This window comes from Ammospiza caudacuta, chromosome 7 (assembly GCF_027887145.1).
Source record: "Ammospiza caudacuta isolate bAmmCau1 chromosome 7, bAmmCau1.pri, whole genome shotgun sequence".
Lineage (NCBI taxonomy): Eukaryota > Metazoa > Chordata > Aves > Passeriformes > Passerellidae > Ammospiza > Ammospiza caudacuta.
The window spans coordinates 45235509-45255075 of NC_080599.1; the positions used below are offsets into that span (position 1 = coordinate 45235509).

The 19567-nt window shown below is 40.9% G+C and overlaps 1 protein-coding gene across 3 annotated transcripts in view; it reads left to right on the forward strand.

The window, feature by feature from the left end:
• FGGY (FGGY carbohydrate kinase domain containing) overlaps window positions 1–19567 on the forward strand; it is a 129348-nt gene that overhangs the window by 8925 nt on the left and 100856 nt on the right. For 2 of the 3 annotated variants that reach the window (XM_058808554.1, XM_058808552.1), the window contains exons 2-5: window positions 1460–1672; window positions 3509–3620; window positions 5405–5556; window positions 14683–14768. In XM_058808554.1, coding sequence (XP_058664537.1) covers window positions 1472–1672; window positions 3509–3620; window positions 5405–5556; window positions 14683–14768 — 551 coding nt within the window. In that variant the 5' untranslated portion in view covers window positions 1460–1471. The remainder of the gene's footprint in view (window positions 1–1459; window positions 1673–3508; window positions 3621–5404; window positions 5557–14682; window positions 14769–19567) is intronic. The other variant, XM_058808555.1, reaches the window with a different exon arrangement.

Sequence of the window (19567 nt, forward strand, 5' to 3'; positions counted from 1 at the left end):
ATCTGCTGGGCAGAACCAGCATGCTGGGAGGCAGCAGCCAGCATTTTCAGCAGGACCACAATATGCTCCATAGCTTGGAGGTTTTTCTACTTTCTGACATTATTACAAGCTGGTGATCTGTGGAGCTACTCTGGTGACCCTGCAGGGTGTGAGCGGAATGTGGTGTGGTGACTGCTTTGGTCTGTACCAGGGACAGAACTCCCTCGTGCTGGCCAAGCAAAGAACAAACTCATGGGCCCTGGACCCAGCAGTGGGGTCTGGGCATGAAGTGCCAGATTGAAGCAGGGAGGAATGATTGTGTGATGCCAGATCTGCACTGACTGACCACATTTCCATGAGCTGTTTAAAGGGTGGCAGGAAGGGAAGCTTCAGTTGATTTCTTCAGCTGAGGTGTTATGCCATTTTCAGTGCAAATGAAGCTTTGTCCTAATTAATTATTATCCAGAGTCGGAATTTTCTGAGACTGAGGGCTCCTTGTTTTCTTCTCTATTTCAGCTGCTGCCTCTAACTCTCAATGATTGTAGATTTGTGATATCTATCAGCAGCAGTGGTTACAAGCCAGCCATGGATGTGAAAGACGCCTACATTATTCCAGTAGATCTTGACCCATACTCAATGTTATTATTAAAAAAAAAAGAAAAAAAAAATAAATTTGGAATGTGAATAATCATATTCTATTAATCAGGACTCTCCAGATCTTTCCCCCTTTGCTTATATTCCTCCCTCTAACCACCCCATCTGCCATATCCAGATATTATCAGGTCACTTCTTTAGGAGGAGTGGGCTGTTTTTAAGTAGAGCCATTTTGATGCTCTGTAAATACCATGTGTTTTAAATGCCAGTTTATCCATTCATTTTCTGAATATCAGAAGCTGTGTGTCAGCTGAGTTTCATGTGTTCCAGAGATGTAAAATGTTCATACAAGCACTAAACAGGGTACTTGTCTGACGTTTTAAATACTTCTATCAGCTCTTACTTAGCATTCTCACAGCTTGATTAAAATGTAAATGTTAACTATTAATTAAGAGACCGTGAGAAATTATAACAGTGAATTTGTCACTGTATTAAATGTCAAATAGTTAAAGTTAATTTAGTGAAATAAGCAACTCATTGTGAATAATTAAATCAATTAACTTAACCTCACTTTGTTCTTGTAGGATGTCAGAGTAGGCAGAGTTTTCATACCATGCTCTCATGGCTCAACACATTTTCAGAAAATTATTTTCTGAGTCTTAAAAGTGGTGTGAATTGATGGTGGAGAGCTCTTGGAAACTTAACTTTATTTATTCTTTTTTTCCTCTGGGTAACATGTAAGTGATTGTTGTGTAGTTACTTTATAATTACCTGCATCACACCACAGGTGGGATGTTTGGCTTGATGGGAGGCAGCAGCTCTTGGCACTTTTTCTGTCAGTCATTTTATCTGCTTTTAACCCCTTCTTTTCCTTTTCCTTCAACAGGTTTTATTAAAAATGCCCAGTGAGAAGCAGGCTGCAGTGAAATACTACGTTGGAGTTGACGTGGGCTCAGCCAGCGTTCGCGCGGCGCTGGTGGACGGCGCTGGGACGGTGGTGGCACACGCAGAACAACCCATCCAGGTTTGGGAGCCCTGGCCAGACCACTATGAGCAATCCTCTGCAGACATCTGGGCTGCCTGCTGCTCTGTCACAAAGGTGGGCAAGGGCAAAATGAAGGATTTGTGTTGCAGGTGGCTCTGCAAGTTTTGAATGTTCATGGTCCTGTGGTCCCTGTGCCTGTCACTTCCACTTGGGTCTGTTCATGTTGTGTAACTTGTGTCCACCCTTTGCATTGAAAGCACCTTGAGGCTGCTGCAGCCTCACAAATGTCTGTTTTACTAGTGAGGAGTTGAAGGCCAGAGTGAAAAAAACCTCATGCTCCAGCTGCAAATAGGATGAAAGACCTTTCTTTGTGCTGTTACTGCAGAGGGAGGATTTAGCCACTGCCTCCAGGTCTCACATCTGTGAGCTTTGTTTAGCTGATGTGTGCTCTACCCACGAGACAGTTGTTGCTCAGAACCTGGCAGTGCATATATCTAGAGATGTGCATTGGGCAGCTCTGGAGTCATAAAGGAGAGTTTATTGTAGAGATTGTAATCTGGTTTGTGGATGGCCCCTAAAGCAACACTTGTTATCCCCATTATAAGAGGATCCATTATTATAAGACCAAAATAAATAATCAATGCCAGTGGAGAGTATTGGGCATAAAACCAGATTGAAATAGACTTTACTACAGGGGAAAATTTGTACCCTCTGATCCAGGACTCTGCCTGTACATGCTGGAGATAAAGGTAAATTGGAGACCTTGCTTGCAGTGCACACAGAGGCCATTTCATCCACCTCACTACAGCCCCTGCCTGCTGCATGTTCTAAGGTTGGCTTTTTAAATATTCATGATAAGCTTGGTAATTTGCAGATGGACTGTTCACCCATTGTCTAGTTATTGATCAGCCTTTTCAAACATTAATGAGCTTGGCTCTGCAGAAATGCCCTGAGATGGAGAAGGGGAGGTGAGTGGATAGAAGGAAAAGAAGGGAGTGACAGGAATGATAGGGAAGAGCAGCTTGACATTAAAGCAGAGCAAGTCTTCCTCTGCTTATTTGATTTTTCTCTGTCTGAGTGGCTTTGTTCTTGCTCTTGACCTCTTTAAATGCAATCTCTTATATTTAAGCAATAAAATGGTCTCAGAAACTGCAGTTTTACAGAGCCAATAAGAGACTGGCACTGTGCAAGTCTATTGAAAGTCTTTCCTTATAGTACTAATTAAAATAATGATATTTTTATTGTTGCTGAGAAGTGGCAATTTATTACCATACTACATTTTAGGTGTCTTGCAACCTCATTTGGCACTTAATCCTTGTGGGTGTTGTGTTTTTTTTTCCAGTGCTGCTGGAAGCCATGAAGTTCAGGCATTCTGGGGCAGTGGTTTGGGTTTTTTATTTTGAAAACTTTCCAAAAAGTGTGCTATTCCCAATCTTGGTAGCTGAGTAAAGCTGTGAATTGCAGAGGTATTATCATGGCTACAGTTTTGACCAACTTTAGTTTTGGGACCCTTCAGTATTGCAAGACAAACACAATATTACCAAAGCAATTCTGGAAGATTGTTCCTTCCACAGGCAGGAAGTCAGTGAAGTAACTGATGAAAACACTTGGTTCTAATCCTCGTCTATGTTTCACACCCAGCTCAGCTCCAAGCTTTAGAAAAGAGAGAAAATTAACATTGCAGCTTTTTTGCTACCTTTATTTACTGATATTTTTGTGCTCCCTGCTTTTATCCAGGACTGTGGATAAAGACCTCTGAATCTGGATTTGAAACACAAAGAATTTCTGGTAATTTGATGTGTTTATGATTGGAAGTTTTAAATAACCCTGAATTTAGGAAATTTCAGCATTTAAGCTAACTTGTAACTCATTTTGTGTAGTCCTTAGTTCACATGGTGCTTGCACATGCATGGATATATTTGTGTTTCTGTGTGTTTTGTGTATTTTCAGGAAGTTGTCCGTGGAGTGGACGCCAGCCAGATCCGAGGGCTTGGGTTTGATGCTACCTGTTCCCTTGTTGTGGTGGATAAACAATTCCAGCCTTTGGCAGTCAACTCTGAAGGTAGGGCTGCACACAAAACATGATGTTACTGTGTGAGTTTTATCACTGGTGGGAGAGAACTTCACATGTCATCCAAATACCAAGTGGTGGGGCTGACTCTTGGAGATGGAGATGACACAAACTCTTTTTTATAAGAGGATTTTTCTCCTTGGTTTTTCTGTTTTAATTTTACTGCAAAATTAAATCTGAGATGAGAGTTACTTGCTGTTTGATTAAATATTTGGCATTCTGAGATCACATTCATTCATCTTGGCTCTGAGAAATTGCTTCTTAGGGAAATCTACCCTCATTTTTCTTTTCGGCATGTTTTCTTCTCCTTCAGACTGTACTGATCATGGCTTTTATGGTGTGTATAAATGCCCATCCACACTGGCTAAAGGAATGTTAAAAATGTTAGTGTTAGTGTAGTCTGACTGCTTGCTCTGTCATGGAGCTGCAGGCAAGGAGTTCAGTTTGTGTATTTTATTACACTGGTGTTCAGTCTTTGTCTAGGACAGTGCTAAACTTCAGAAACAGTCTGTGACCTTTTTCTAAAAATCTGGGAGGTTTTATTAGTTTTTGGGTAGATGATTCAGAAGACTCTCAGAAAGTCTGTGCTGCACTTCTTTTACCCAGTGAATCTCATTTAAGATTGTGTGCTATATCAGTAGTCACAGAGACATAATCATAATTCTGTGTATGTTCTCTTTCTGTTCTCAGATGTGTTTGTCATCTCCTTCTATCCCTCTCAAAACCCAGCTTTGCCCCCAAAATGTCCTTTTCTAAATTTAGATCAGATTATTTATTTTTCAGTTTGAGAGTCTCTTACAATCTATTCAATGCCTAATGATGTCTGAGGCTATTTTGGGTCTAATGAGTCAAATTCAGTTCTCATTTTCTGTGCTCTGATATTCCCAAGAACTTTGAGTTTACACAGTCATGGTGCTAAACAACAAGACAAGAATTCACTCAATACTCTAATGCTGTGAAGAGCCTTGCAGTGGTGATGTTTCAGGCAGTTTCACAGTCCTGAGCTGTATTTCAATCCATTTTAGAAATATTGATGTGCCTCACACTTCTGCCTTGTTTTGCACTGTTTTCAAGAGGCTGCTTGAGTGGCTGTGCTGTGGAGTGTGCAGTGTACTTAGCCAGAGAGGAATCTGCATTGTCACCTGGATTACTGTTCCCTCTCTCTGGCAGGTCCTCTGGAGGTTAATTTGGATAAAATGTTCTTTGCTTCTTGTTCTCATTTGTGTGTGCTGCAGACTTGCCAAATGCTTTTTCCTTGCACATCCAAAATAAAAGCATTTCAGCAAATTATCCCCTTTGAAACAGTATTTTGGAAAGGAATTAGGGTGGTTCTTCTCATAACCATAGAAGAGGAGAGAGAATTCCTGTAGCTGATTGAGTTAATTTCAATTCACAACATAATTGTTCAGATTTTGTCGCATTTTAAGTTTTTGGTCACCAGAATGTTCCTTTATATTTTTAACTAAATATGTGAACTTTGCCAGGAAGTTTGGGTTCTTTGAATGAAATACAAGAGAACATGATGTTTCACAGTTCTTGGATGCTCACAAGGCTAATTGGTTTCAGTCAGCATTCTCAGTGCTCAACATGTGCTAAAGTTGGGTCAGAGGGCTAAAATTTTATATTTAGATATCCACTGTGAATTATTAACACAAACAGAATTTGAGTTTTCAGTGTAGAAGTGAAAGTGTGAAGCAGTTTAGAGCCAAGTAACTCACAGTGCTGAGCTGGGGTTAAAACTGAGCTAAAAGAACTCTTTTCCTGTTTCCCCCAAGGACAGAGCCATAGGAATGTGATCATGTGGATGGACCATCGTGCAGCCAGCCAAGTCAAGCGCATCAATGCCACCCAGCACAGGGTTCTCAGCTACGTAGGGGGAGCCATGTCTGTGGAAATGCAGCCTCCTAAGTTGCTCTGGATAAAGGAAGTGAGTACATTTAACACTCTGGTGCATTTTTACTAGTGATTAGTGCCCTTGTTAATTCCCAAGAATGAGATTCTAAAACAAAGTCTTCAGTCTTAGTGTTGAACGCCAGGGTGTGTGCACAGTAACGTCAGCTAAAGTTGTGATTTAAACCTTTTAAGGTTCTTTCTTCCTCTCAGTTTTGTAGAAATATGTTTGATTTTATTGAAGTGGAGTGTTCCCTGAGAGAAACATTCCATATGCCTTCCTTATCTAAGATTAGATATATATATACAAATAGAGGTACAGATAATAAATGAAGTATCCTAGGATTTAGTTATGGAGATGTATTTCCTACTTCAACTGGAGCCTGGAGTGCCAGAGGAGGGCCTTTGAGGCATCCAGCAGTGCAGGGTGTGCTGGCCTTGGCTGCTGGTAGAGAAACACTCCACTTCCAGCTTCAGTTCAATTCTGTCCCATCAGCAGGAATAAACCATGTGTAGAGGGAAGGTGCCCTGTGTGTAATGTGTACCTCTGCCTCTGTCTCCTGTGTTTAAATTTGGTGTGTTACAATGAAGTATGGCTTCCTAATAACAACTGTCAGATAAAAGGAGAGACACTTGCCACTTGAAATTTTTATAACTTCCTCCAGCCTGCATTTTTACATTTGGCCTCAATGGTGCTCACTGTCATTTCAACAAAGCCCAAATGTAAATTACTTGCTGCCAGTTTCAAGCAGCCAAATTCTCCTGTCCTTACAGACATGAGACATTAGATTGTAACAAGGTGCAGATTGGGGAAAGTCAAAGGAATTAACTGGTAGAAGCAGGTACTGACAGATTAATGATAATAGAGGGTAATCAATGTTGATAATGAAATATGAATGTCCATCTACTAGTTCTTCCCTTCTCGAGCTACAAGTATCGTACATCAGCCATTTTATAAATAATAAAATGTAAACTGTAAAAACATTAAATGAATCGTTTGCATTTAAAGCATTTTTATATTGCAAGGTCTGGGATATCAGTACCTGAGTGCTCAGGAAATCCAGAATTATGGGGTGACCAAATGTGGTCACATGGAGGTGAGAGCCTGCTGTGACCTCAAAGCCCTGTGCATGAGGGGAGAGCATTGCAGGCCTTGTTCCCTCCATGAGCTGGGGGTGGGACACAGAATTCTCCTGGGTGGGACACAGGATTCTCCTGACGCCAGGTGCCAGCCAGCAGCAGGGTGGCACAGAACAGGGCTTGTTCACATGTCCCTTTTCAGCTCCTGACACACCAGCTAAGGAGATTACTGTCCTTAAGAGAGGGTTTTTCACCTCAGTGTCTGCCTGCTGAGCTGCCCACTCACAATTCCTGAGTGCTCTGGCCATGACTCACCATTAAACTGCTTAAGCTTGTCCTGCTTAGCTCGGGCACCTCAGCACCCACAGCAGCTCCTCAGCTGCTCAGGAGCAGGAACAGTTATCCTGCAGTGGGCTGCAATCTGCTGAGATTTGGCTAAACCTTTCAGCTCTGGAGGGGTGAGGGATTGAGTGCTTTTACAGCTTCTTTACTCCTTGCAAAATAGGAGGGGGAAAGGAATTAGATGCCGAGGGAGGGTTTATTTTCAGTGCCAGGCACAGTAATGCATCCATGGCTTACCTGACATCAGGGCTGTCAGCAAAGGGTCACTTTGGCCTCTGACAGCTCAAACTCAGCCTCATGTAATGCAAGTGTCCTCACTTTTTGCAAACCTTACAATTACTTTGAATGCCAGGTTGTTCAGATGAAACCTACAACAGCAGTTTGCACATCTGATGTTTCTCAGCAGGCTGTCTGGAACCGGGCTACAAATATAAATTATTTAAGTGTCTTCAGATTCTTCATTATCAATATTTTATATATCAATAAATTGTGACACAGGTATTACAGGTATTGTCAGGAAAAATACTTACAGAATGGTATTTAATGTGTTCTCCCTATATTGTCTTTATTTTCTGTGTCTAGTGGATTTCCCAGTGGCAGAGTGAGATTTTGGTCTAGCTCATACACCATAGGGAAAATATACTTTATATTCTGACTACAGGATTATCTCTTATGCTAGTGATAATGCACAAGCTGGTAAAAAGGAAGCTTAACTTTCAAATCACATGGGAGAATTGCAAGATAAGGAGGTAGAAAGACACATTTTCATTTTATTCTAATTTTTTCAGCTATCTGAGGGCTTTGCAAAATTGAAACTGAAATTCCCATTATACTTCTACTTAATTATGCTAACTGGTGTTCAGAAAATGAGTGCACTGTACCTGGTTTGATCTGATTACTGCCTGGGAAAGTTTTACCCACACTGTGCCTAGCTGTGATCATGGCTTTGGTCTCTCCAGCTTTCTTGACTATTGAGTGCAGTGAGATGGGTTTTTCTTTTCCCTTCCCTTTCCTTCCTTATTCCTTTCTCAATATTCCTCCCTAATGTTGTCATATACCTGACAGCATCCCAGGAAGTTAAGACAAAAACAGTGGATTGGGCACATTCTCTTGTGTCTGACCATAATCAAAACTGGCTAAACCAAGGTGAATCCAGAAGCTACTTTGAGCCTTTGGTTGGCATCATGTTTCTGGAAGGTTCTTGATCAGAAGGCTTGACATGGCTGCAACACATTCAACACAGGGATGTTTGTAAAGAAAACAAAGCTGAGCAAAACCCACAGCCAGACACGTTGCACAGTCATGCTCCAGGTCAGCTTGTACACCCTAATATATGAAGAATCAGTGTTGACTTTTGCTTTGAATTCTCTGGACCTTATTTTGAACTCCCCAGGAATTTAATGTTTCTGTTGGTAAATGTTTTTGCTGTTTTCCCTCTGTACATCTTTGCCTGGGATTGGATTCCACAGCTGTTTGCATTCATATGGGTTTTGCAGAGAAAGAGCAGTGGGGAAAAGTACTGCTTCATGTCTGAAGTGAAATAATAAAATAGAAGTTAAATAATAATGATAAAATAAATAAAAGATCAATTTAGGAGAGTACTGGGTGCACCTTTGGAAGTAAGTTATTTAAAGTATACTGATACTAAATGATGGTTGGTCTGTTGTTACACTGAGAAGTTAATTGTGTGTACATTGTTACCAAATCGTCCCTCTCCCTTTCCATGGTGCTGACCTGGGTCTGGAAGGCCACTTTAGGAGAAACTCTTGTCCCATGTTTTGCCCTGGGTTCTCCTAACAACAGGGTTTGCAAACGTGGTCTCTGTGAGGAAGGGTCTGACATGGGTCTGACCAGCAGTGCTGGTAAGCTGTCAGTGATTAGGTGTCTCTCAAAAGAAAGAAGTGGAGTTTATGTGGATTGAAGAATTTTCATCTAAGCAATCAAAAGTGTTTCTGAAGAATATGACTTTGCAAATTTACTGTGAATTGGTTGGAAGTAATGAAGAGTAAGGAGAAAGGATGAAGGTGATTTACAAGGCATTTGGAGAGGGACTTTGGACAAAGGTCTGGAATGACAGGACAAGGGGGAATGGTTTCATACTGACGAGGGGCAGGGTTAGATGGGAAGAAATTCTTCCCTGTGAGGGTGGGGAGGGCCTGGCACAGGTTGCCCAGAGCAGCTGTGGCTGCCCCATCCCTGAAAATGTCCAAGGCCAGGAGGGGCTTGAGACAGCCTGGGATAGTGGAAGGTGCCCCTGCCCATGGCAGGGGCTGGAACTGGATGAGCTCTAAGATCCCTTCCAACCCAAATTCTGGGATTCAATAATGACCTAACTGTGCTTTTCCATTTCCATCACCTTGTTCCTGGAATTGAGGCTGCAGATGACCTCACTCAGTGAGAGCAATGAGCTGACACCACTGTACAAGAAGTAGATACTGGTCCTTATCTCTTGTGGCTTTCTTCCTCTCCCCTTGTGTTTTTTTGTGAAGGGTTGCTGCAGGTTTTCTTTCAAGTAACAAATTACTCTCATCTGCTTCTTTTTGACTTTCTTTTTCCATATAATGTTTTTTCTTTAACATTTCATCCCCCTCCACAGCATAGAGATGTAACTAGATACTGGAGGCTTCAGAATGTATTCCCTTCTTCCAGTTCTTCATCTCCATTCCATTTTGAGTTTGAATTAAAAGTCTAAATTTTTAAGGCCATAATAGGCTTTTTGAGGTCTTCTCTTTGATTTGTATTTGCTTACATTCAGTCCAGTTTGATTGGGGCTGAATCATTTTACCCTCTGGCATCTCTTAGTTATCATCCATGAAATTAATTGGTTGGTCTGGATGCTTGTGATTGCAGATAGGTGTTCCTATGGCAAAGCCTTCCCTGCAAGTGGGGTTTGTGTGTTGGGCACAGCTGTTGGCAGTAAATGATCATCTGAATGCAGCTACTGTGAGGCCTGTGGGGCACTCTGGTTAAAGTGTGCATATCTGTGGCTCACTTAGGAGCACTATTGTATTTTTTTGCCTGTGTGGGTCATGTGTGGGGATAGAGTCCACCAGTGTTCAATGCAAAACCAAACAAATACATGGGTTTTTATAAAGCTGGCTTCTGTGGATGCAGCCACGTTTGACTTTTGACATGTGGTCACATGAATTGAGAACATCAACTGTAAATGAAGGTGGAACAAAGAATCCTTTGACAAATATTTAGCAACTAGCTGAAAGATGGCTTGGACAAAGTCTTCCTGAAGCCACTAAAGTAAATTTGAATATAACCTTCACTAAAAAGGAAAGTAATTCCTGGTTACTGGTTCTTTTTAAATAGCCAATTAAATTCACTCCTTTTGCTCTTATTTCCTTAGATTTTATTCTTTACAATTTTCTTACAAAATGTTATTGTAGTAGTTATTACCTTCTGTAGTTGCCAGTATGTTTTTGTGCAGTTTATTAAGTGGGTTCTGTCATTTTGGTGACTTTGGCTAAAAAAGCTGGATGTTCACTGCCTGACTGAGTGTGTAGGTAGTTCTGGGAGAGGGATGCCTGCATGTGAGCTGAAAATGTGAGTACATAACTCCTTCACTTGGGAATTATTTTGCTGCAGGAGTTTGTCAGTACAAGACAACTGTACATATATTGATGCTGTGGCAAACCATGTTAGAGCAGTGAGAACACAGCTCAAACACAGCAATGCAAGAACTGCAGGGAAGGGCTACAGAATTAGCTTGTTTGTATTTTTTTTTCCTAGAGATAGCAGAAGAAAAAAATGTTGTTTACTAATTTCTGGCTGAAAATGTTATTGTAGCTTGTGCCAAAACGAAAGGATGCATGCTATGTTTTCCTCATACTAATGACATTATATACCAGCTATTTCTAAAAAATACTAGTCCTGTTAAATCAGAGATGCTGAACTTTATGGTTTATTTTAAGTGGGTGGGGGATGTTGGACTAGGGACAGGTATTTGCTTGGTAACTGCCTCCAAATGAAGTGCAGTCTTCTATATTCTGTTTTCACAACTCTGCTTTTAATTTCATGTTTAAGAGGGAAGAAGAGCCTCCCTTTAGGGGGGAAAAAACCCCCAAAACAGGGATTGACTGTTTAGCATATTATTCCTCTGCCATTAATAGCTAAAATCAATAATCAGTGAGCAGGTTTTTTTGCTGGCAGTGATCTTCCTGTATGTTACAGTTCACATCCTCAGTTAGAGCTGCTGTTTGATCCATCACCTTTCTTCCTTCTGCACACCCATGACTTGCAGCTAGCAGTGGGGTCATTTGCAGAAACAATTAAAACCTCTCTTTCCCTGGCAGTGGGGGGAAGGATAGTGCATGTAGTGGCATTAGCTTGGCAGCAGCTCCTTTGCTGGTGCATGTCTTATTCACTGCTTGCTGCCCTTGCAGCTGGCTTTTTGTCGTGTTGAATGTGAATATTTTTCCATTAAAATGAATAATAAATTCTGTGTTAAATGAGAATGACTCCAGGCTGTTGAGTTTGGAACTGAACTCTTGTTTAGAATTGTTTATAAATGTTTCAACACTCTGTGTTATCACAATCCATACACAGTGCAGACACACATGCATAAGTTGTACTTCAGACTGAATCTGGTGTTTAGCTGCAGTTGCTGATCAGGCAGAAGTGCCATTTAGAAACAGCACTCACAGATGGGAGATTTGAAGCACCTGCACCTCAGAGCACCTCCTGCTTGGGCTGTCCCCTCTCCTCTGCAGTGGGACGAGGCTCCCAGCAGGCACACACTGTCCTCCCTGCCTTGTTCCAGCTTCTCCAGCTCTGATTCCACGTGTCTGCTCTGTCCTTCTGCAGCCCTGCCTGGCCTGGGCTCTGGTGCTTGCCTGCCTGTGGTGCCATGCCCAGGATGCCTCCGGGATTTAAGGATGCCTGCACCAGTGTCTGGGTGCTGCTGGCAGTTTTCTCCCCCTTCAGCAGCAGCTTTATTCCAAGAGTTTACTTTCCAAACCCCTCCTCTCCCCCTGCCCTTGTTCCTGACTCTGATAATTCAGCCAGTTAATCTTTTACTAGTTGGAGTGCATGTTGTGTCAGAATTGATCAGTTTGCAGCCATGGCTCTGGCAAGGATGGAATTTCTGCTCATGGCCTATCTTGGGTGTCTGGAATAGCTCTATTACATGGCTTGGCATCCAGTGTGAAGCGTGGGAGATCCAAGTTGTAAATCCTTGCTTTGAGTTGGAGTAGGGCATAGGACATGAGGTTTTGGAGCCCTGTGAGTGTGTGCATAATTCCCTTTCTTCCTTACACACAATGTGCATTTGTTTTCTGTAATTTAGATAAAGATGTATGTATTTTCAGTCCAATTAAGAAATCCCTCATTTTCCCTTCTTGCCTAGGAAGATGAAAATACATTGCACTACATAATTCTTAAACTCTTTGACCCCAAGTATTTGGGATTAACAATGTCAAAATGTTATTCTGTGGAGGTGTAGCTGTTTAAGCAACCAAAGAAACGAGAGAGAGAGAGAGATAAGGAAAGGACACCCCATAGCACCCCATAAGAACCTCTGGAAAGCAGAAAGATTGTGAATTCCTTTGCAAGGAACTTTGGAGGGTGAGTTGCAGGATGTGAATACAGCATTGGGAACGTTCCTGGATCTTTTCCACAATCCTTTTAATGTGGTCACAGATTCCTGACTGGGTGAAAATAAATTTGAATTAACTTCAGTGAGTGTTGAAAACATGGAGACTTTAAATTTGTTTGGAAAAAGCATCAGGGCATGCTATGATTTTTTTTTGTCTGTACTAATTAGTGATGACACAGCATCAAGATGGCAAAAAATGAATCATTTGGATGTTCATGAAACAAAGTATTTTGAATGTCGCTAACATGTGGCTTTTGGGAATTCTTGAAGAAATAGGATCAGGATCCAAGGAGTATTTGATGAAACAGATTTATTTGAAGAGGACAGTTATTCTTAATCCAGTTTATTTTCTGATTAAAGTAATAACCAAACTACTCCTTTTGCTTCTTGAAGGCTCTCAGGTGTGTTAACAACACATAATGGCTTTTATTATCAAAATAATCAGGCTGAATGATCTTGGGGCTAAATTATGGAGCACCTTGGCATTCATGTAGGAAGTTAAATTTGATGTGAGTAGCAAGCACATATGTCTGGAAGGTGAGCTAAGCCTGAGTGCTCAGGAGCAGACATCCAAAGGTTGTGTGTTTTATGTTAGAAAGTTGTAATCAGAGAATTTTTTTTGAAGTCTATAGAAACCCAGTAAGTTTTAGAACTTTTTCAAGGTTCAAACTCAAGAAGTTTTAAGACAGATTCTTGGCGTGACCCAAAATAAAACAAAATTTTGCTTTTTTTGTACTTACCAAGTTGCACCTTAGTTTCTCAAATTCATCGATTCCATTTCAGCAAATTCTGGGCTTGTAAGATTGTGGTTTGATATCACAGAGTGTCTAAATTATGTTACAAAATCACAGAATCACAGGATGATTTGGATTGGAAGGGACCTTAAAGCCCATCTCATTCCAACCCCCTGCAATGGCAGGGACACCTTGCACTGTCCCAGGTTGCTCCAAGCCCTGTCCATCCTAGCCTTGGACACTGCCAGGGATCCAGGGGCAGTCACGGCTTCTCTGGGCACCCTGTGCCAGGGCATCACCCTCACAAGGAAGAATTTCAAGAACCAGGTATTATTTCTCTAAAATGGAACTATCTTCTCCTTTAGTTCAGCCTGTACATTCTTGTCATTGCATGAAATTAATTTCTGTTCCAGAAAGACCCCAGCAAGGACTTGTTTCTAGAGCAGGAGCTGATCTTAAGTGATAAAACTTTGCACTTTTCAATTATTTAAGAAGCTGGTGGAAGTTTTTCAAGCAATCTTTGTGACCCTTGTGGACTTTTATGTAATTTTGCTGTTTTCTCCTTATTTTAATGTACTGGGGTGAGAGGGGACCATTGGGATTGCACTGCAGGACAGTGATGCTCACTGTCTGTCACACTGGAACACATTACTTCTGGGAAGACTTTCTTCCCATTCATCATGGTCTGATACCTGTGGGTGGTGTGTGATTGTGTTTGTGGAAAAGTAGTTTTGATACTATGCAGTGTTAACATCAGCTGAAATCAGACTGAGCTTTGGAGATGGAAACGGGGAATAGAGCCTGGCCCAGGTGGTGTAACCAGCCTTTTCTGTACTATCATCTCTCTTCAGAAAACAGCAGTGGAAACTCCTTGTAAATTATCTATCTTGGCAGAAGAGTTTTTTAGAAGTTTGGGAATGTCATGTGGCTTTTCAGATCTACAAGCTTTGTTTGTGCATTCTCAGAGCTCTTTGTTTTCTTCCTATGCTTATAATTAACAAATACTAAATTTTAAATCCTAAATTTTAAGTATTTTTAAATCATAAATGGCTTATTTTAGAAAATGGAGCATTTTTCAGGCAAATATTTTTTTATAAAGTTGTTTGAAACTGCTCTGACACTGAGCAGCTGATGGGGAACAGAGGCACCCCAGGTTATGGATCTGAAACTTGTGCCTCCATGAACTCTTCATGGGGAACTTTGTTTATCTATGATCAGTCTGTGCTGGGGAAAGGCTCAGCTCTCCATGCAGTAAATCAGAGAGAGGAGCTGACTGGATGATCAGAGCAATGAGTTTGAAAAAATTGTCATTTTAACCTAAATATCAGGATTTTAATTGCATTAAAACAAGGGCATGACCATGCCTGACCTCTAATATCTGCCTTTCTAAACATATTTTTATTAGAACTTGCCAGAATCGTGGGAGAAGGTTGGCTACTTCTTTGATCTTCCGGATTTCTTATCTTGGAAAGCCACAGGTGTCACTGCAAGGTATGTTAATTATAACAATATGGTTTTGTCTATTTTCTTATGCACATTTCTGCTTTAATTCATTCTGACTGGACCTGCTGTTATATACATCTGTCTGTAATTCAGCCAGCTCCAAAACATCTTGAACCTATCTCCTGCCTCCATTGTGCATTCCTGAGCACAGTTGTTCCTGGGAGCAGTGGAATTCACAGATAGAGTGTGTTGCTGCAAAATGTCATTTTGGAGCATAAATATGATTGCTGGAGTTCCTGTGAAATAAATGTCCAATAATTCTTTGAAATCTATTTTGTTGACAAATTTATTGACTTTTTTGAGAATTGGAAATACACACTTATTTGCCATGTGGTAGGGCTCTGTAATGGTCACTTCACTGTAAAACATGGAGCTGTGCTGCTCCACATAATTCCACATCTAGAATTCTGGCTGAGTAGTTGAACAAAACCTTCTGAGAGAACCCCTTAAAAATCTGGATTAAAGTGACCAACACAGGTGAGGGCACTTGCAGATCCTTGTGAGAAGTGAGGACCAGTATTATCTATTTAAAATCATGCCCAGTTCAGTGCAGCTTACAATTATTTCCATTGCAGTTTGTGGAGTAGAATCTGTGCAAAATGTAGTCTCAAATGAAAACTGGCCACAGGATAGTTTTAGTGTCTCTGGAAATCAAGATACTTTCTTATCAAATACAGTTCTTTTTAATTGAGTGCTCTATTTCTCCCTAGCTAGTTTTCCTGATTGACAGCTATTGTTAGAGCATTATACAGCAGGGAAGTGCTATGATTGACTTAAAAAATGCAAAAAGAGGAGTTGTGTAAGGACTTGCCAAGGTGATAATGGATAAATGGCATCTTAAATCTTCTTCCTTTGGACTTTAAGTCAGATTTTGCAGTCTAACTCTGAATTATATAAAGGCAGAACAACTCCCACCCCACAGATCTTGCAATCTAAACAGTCCTGTCACCTGACCGAACTCTACCTTCAAGAGGATAAATCCCTGGCTCCCAGATGATATTCCTGGGTCTGATTCTTGTGAAAGTACTCAAGACTTTTAGAATTAGCACCCTTTGCTCAGGGCATGAGGAGGGGGAGGCTCTGAAAAGGGAGGGTGCAGTGATCCTGAGAGCACCATGGTCCTGCCTGCCTTTGGCTTTGTGTCCTTGGCTGCAATTTCCTGCAGGTGAAGCAGAGAATCTCTTTGGAAAAAAAAGCCAGAAAAAAAGAGTTGCAGAGGATTATACTCAAAATTTGAGATGCCTGAATTTAGACTGGCAAGTTAATTTCCTTAGCAAGGACAATATGATTACTCAAAATCTTTTGATTGCATTGATGAATGTTGTAAGGGAGAGTTGAGAAGACTCTCTGGGCAAAGTCTTCCCTCACACTTTGGTTCAGTGTCTTCAATTTTGAATAAAATAGCTCCTTGTAAATCCTTCATTGCTGTCTTTAATGTGCTCCCCAAAATCAAGCCCATTGTTTGGGCTCTAGTGGGTTTTCTTGTAGGGTAACAAAAAAGGAAGCAAAAGACAGGAAAATAAGGACAACAAGCATTTAGCTGGAATCAAACCTTGTTTTCTTTTCCTTTCTCGCTTTACCCCATGTACACCTGTTTTCTGAGAATTTTCTTGTAGGCTGGTGAAGTCAAGTAATTTGTCCTGCATATGCTCATAATACAGGGGAAGTGTGAATTTATCATGTATGAGATTATTACCTCTTACCACCCTTTCTGCCTTTGAGCACAAAGGAGTATATTCACAGGGCAAGACAGTGTTAGTCACTGTGAATCATACAGAACTTGGCCCTGATAAAAGAATGATTTATTTTTTTTTAAATTTGTTTTGATGATGGGGATTTTACCAAAATAAATGCAATTCTGAAGGCACTTTTATAGCAAAGACATTGGTTCTTTAAATTTTTAAGGGGCTCTCTAAAACATTTTCTATGTATTTGACATTTAGAAATTATGTAAAGTCTTTTTGCCTTCAGTGAGGTCACTGTGCACAAAGTTAAGTGTGTGTGAGATCAGAGTTTGATGTATTTGAAAAGCAGTTCTTGACGTGTGTTTCTAAGTATGAAATCCTATGTCCTTCACCTTTCATTCTGCTGGCTTGAACTGCCTTGTTGCCAAGTTTTTTTCCAGTAGACCTACAATAAACAATAAGTGTTTCTTACCTCTGAGGTGGAGGGTCAAACATCTAGAATTTTTTACCTTCTGGCTTTAAAATTGCTCTGTATCTCACTGAACAACATCCACTCATCAGTTGCAAAGGATGAGTTCCAAATTTTTGATTCCTATTGTTCTTGGAAAGCTGTTGCCTGTAATGCTCCATATTTAATGTAGTATGTTTTATTGTTTCTGCTTTGGGCTGATGAACAGCCATTGACTTGTCCTGAATGATCCAGGCAGCTGACTATTCTGCATTAAAAGAAATGTTATTTAAAAAAATTTTGCTTAAAAATTTTAGATTTTAAATGTTAATTTAAACAATTAAATTAACATTTAATTTATATGTTAATTAAAAAATTTAAACTTAGAACTTCTCAGCTTTGCCCCCCAAGGCTGCAACAGTGAGAATTGGTTTTGCCACTTGAATACTCAGTTGTCTTCTCTGGAAGTGCTGTGGTGGAGAGGAAGAGATGTGACAGAGTCTTAGCAGTGGTTTTCAGAGGCTCAGCACTCCTGCTCGTGCTGAGTGTGACTCACTGCCTTCCCTCCCCCATGCAGGACCTCTGGTAACCTTTCCTTTATATGGTACTTTGGGTACAGCTATCTTAATAAAATCTCAACTCCTCTCTGGTTTAGTTACAGGCTACTGTGTTATGGATGGGGAGTTCTTACCAGAGATGCACATCTGCAACCCTACTGTGTTCCTGGAGTCTTGTGAGGGATTACATTGCAGATAAGAATAGGGCTGAGCTGTTAAACTGGGTGGAATCCACACACAAATTTCTCAAAGGTCATGTGTGTTTAGACCCAGAGTTCTGCTTTAGGGCCATTTCCAATCATAGGCAGCTCACTCACTGCAAAATGAGCTAGTGTGTACTGGAATTTAAGATGAATTCTAACAAAAGAGAGATTAGACCTGTGAAGGAGGATGTGGAAATGTAGGGAATAATGTCAGGCTGACATTATTGAGATAGAAGGTGTCCAGCATTGTTCTGGAGGAGCCACCTCCCAAAATGACCAAAAAATGTTGGAACAAGTAGAATATTTATGCAGATTATTTTTTGTCATGTTATTATACTCTAGCTATGTAGGGAAAATAATATGCCATTTAGTAGAGACTTCATCTCATCTAAGAATTTGACCCAAATAATTTTCTTGTGAAAATACTTGTCCAATCAGTCTTCAGCTGCTTGCCATCATGACATGGGAAAGGGTGGAACAGATGTTTCATATACTTCACTTTTCTAAAAGATCTCCTTTTAACAGATATCAGGATCATGAGTTTCTCAGTTTTATAAGGAAGAAATTCATACTGTTTATGGTAGTGATGGATTGCAAAGTGAAAAGCACATGCTAGTAGTTGATAAAAAGCATTTCTGGGAAGCACATGACTAATATTTGTATCTCTGTGAGAGAGGGGGATCTCTCTTTAGTTCACAGTCTATTTTCAACAGGAAGATACTTGACAAATTGTTTTTTTTCATTTATGAGTTCCTTGGCTTGTGCATGTTTAAGTAGTTGGCTCTTTATGTTAAGCAGTGATTGAGTCCTTAAAGTTTATTTGTAACCTGTTTTGCATAGTTGATAATTAAGGCTGGAGCTGGCTCCATGGCACTGATTGACTTCCAGAGAATTCCCTGGACATTGTCAGAGTTGATGCAGAGTCCACTGGGATAAACATGAGTAGACTCTGGTCCCTTGTTGAGTTGTAGTTAGGGAAGCTTGTAATAAAACAATAAAGCTAGGGGGGTGCTCTAGAATCCAGGAATCTGGATTCAGATCTCTGCTCTGTGATTTGGACAAGTGAATTAAAATCTGTGTTTTTGGAGGTGTTCAGGGAGCTGAATCCATGTGAGGATTTGATGTTTGTTCTTCATCTGTTAGACTGGTGCACCCACGCATTCTTGGGAGGTTGCTTACTTTTACCACTGTGAGGTCTCCTGTGGCTGTGTCAGTGCAGCCCTCACCAAATATTTTATCCAGAATAGGCTGGAAACTTTGAGGAGGGAGAGTGCTTTTAGAAGAGGAGCTTATGTTTAGAGGCGCTGTTGGAAAAACAAACCAGTGCGAGTTAAACCATTATCTGAAGGATGTCTGTGTCCTTTTCCAGGATTGGGCAATCCTTGCAGAGAGATGTGGTAACTGCAGCAGCACAGACACCACGGTTTGGGGCCAGCTGCCCTTCCCTTCCTTCCTAGCCCTGCCATGACTAATGGATGCCCTTTGGCTGGGATCTGGTGCTTGGATTCTTGTTGATATTTTGTGCCTGCTTCAAAAGATGCCCAGTCTAAAAATCAGGCCTTGTCTCTGGCAAGAAGGGGCCCAGGGAATATTTCAGAAAGCTGTTGTGATTAGTGCTGAGCCCATGGGGCAGTGACAGTGTCCTGAATTACACTCTGGTGTTGTGTCCTGTTTATGAAATGAAACCCAAGAGTTCAGACATGCAGACTTGTTTAGAGAAGTCTCTGGAGGAGAGAGAATTATCTTGAAAGGCTGCTTGGGAGGGGAGGGATGGTGTTTTTGTGGGTTGGACAAAGTACCATGAATTTCTTGTCCTGGAGCCAAAAGCAAGTGTCCCTGTGATGGTATGTTTGCCAAATGAGAGAATTCTACTGCTATCAGGCTTTTAATAAAT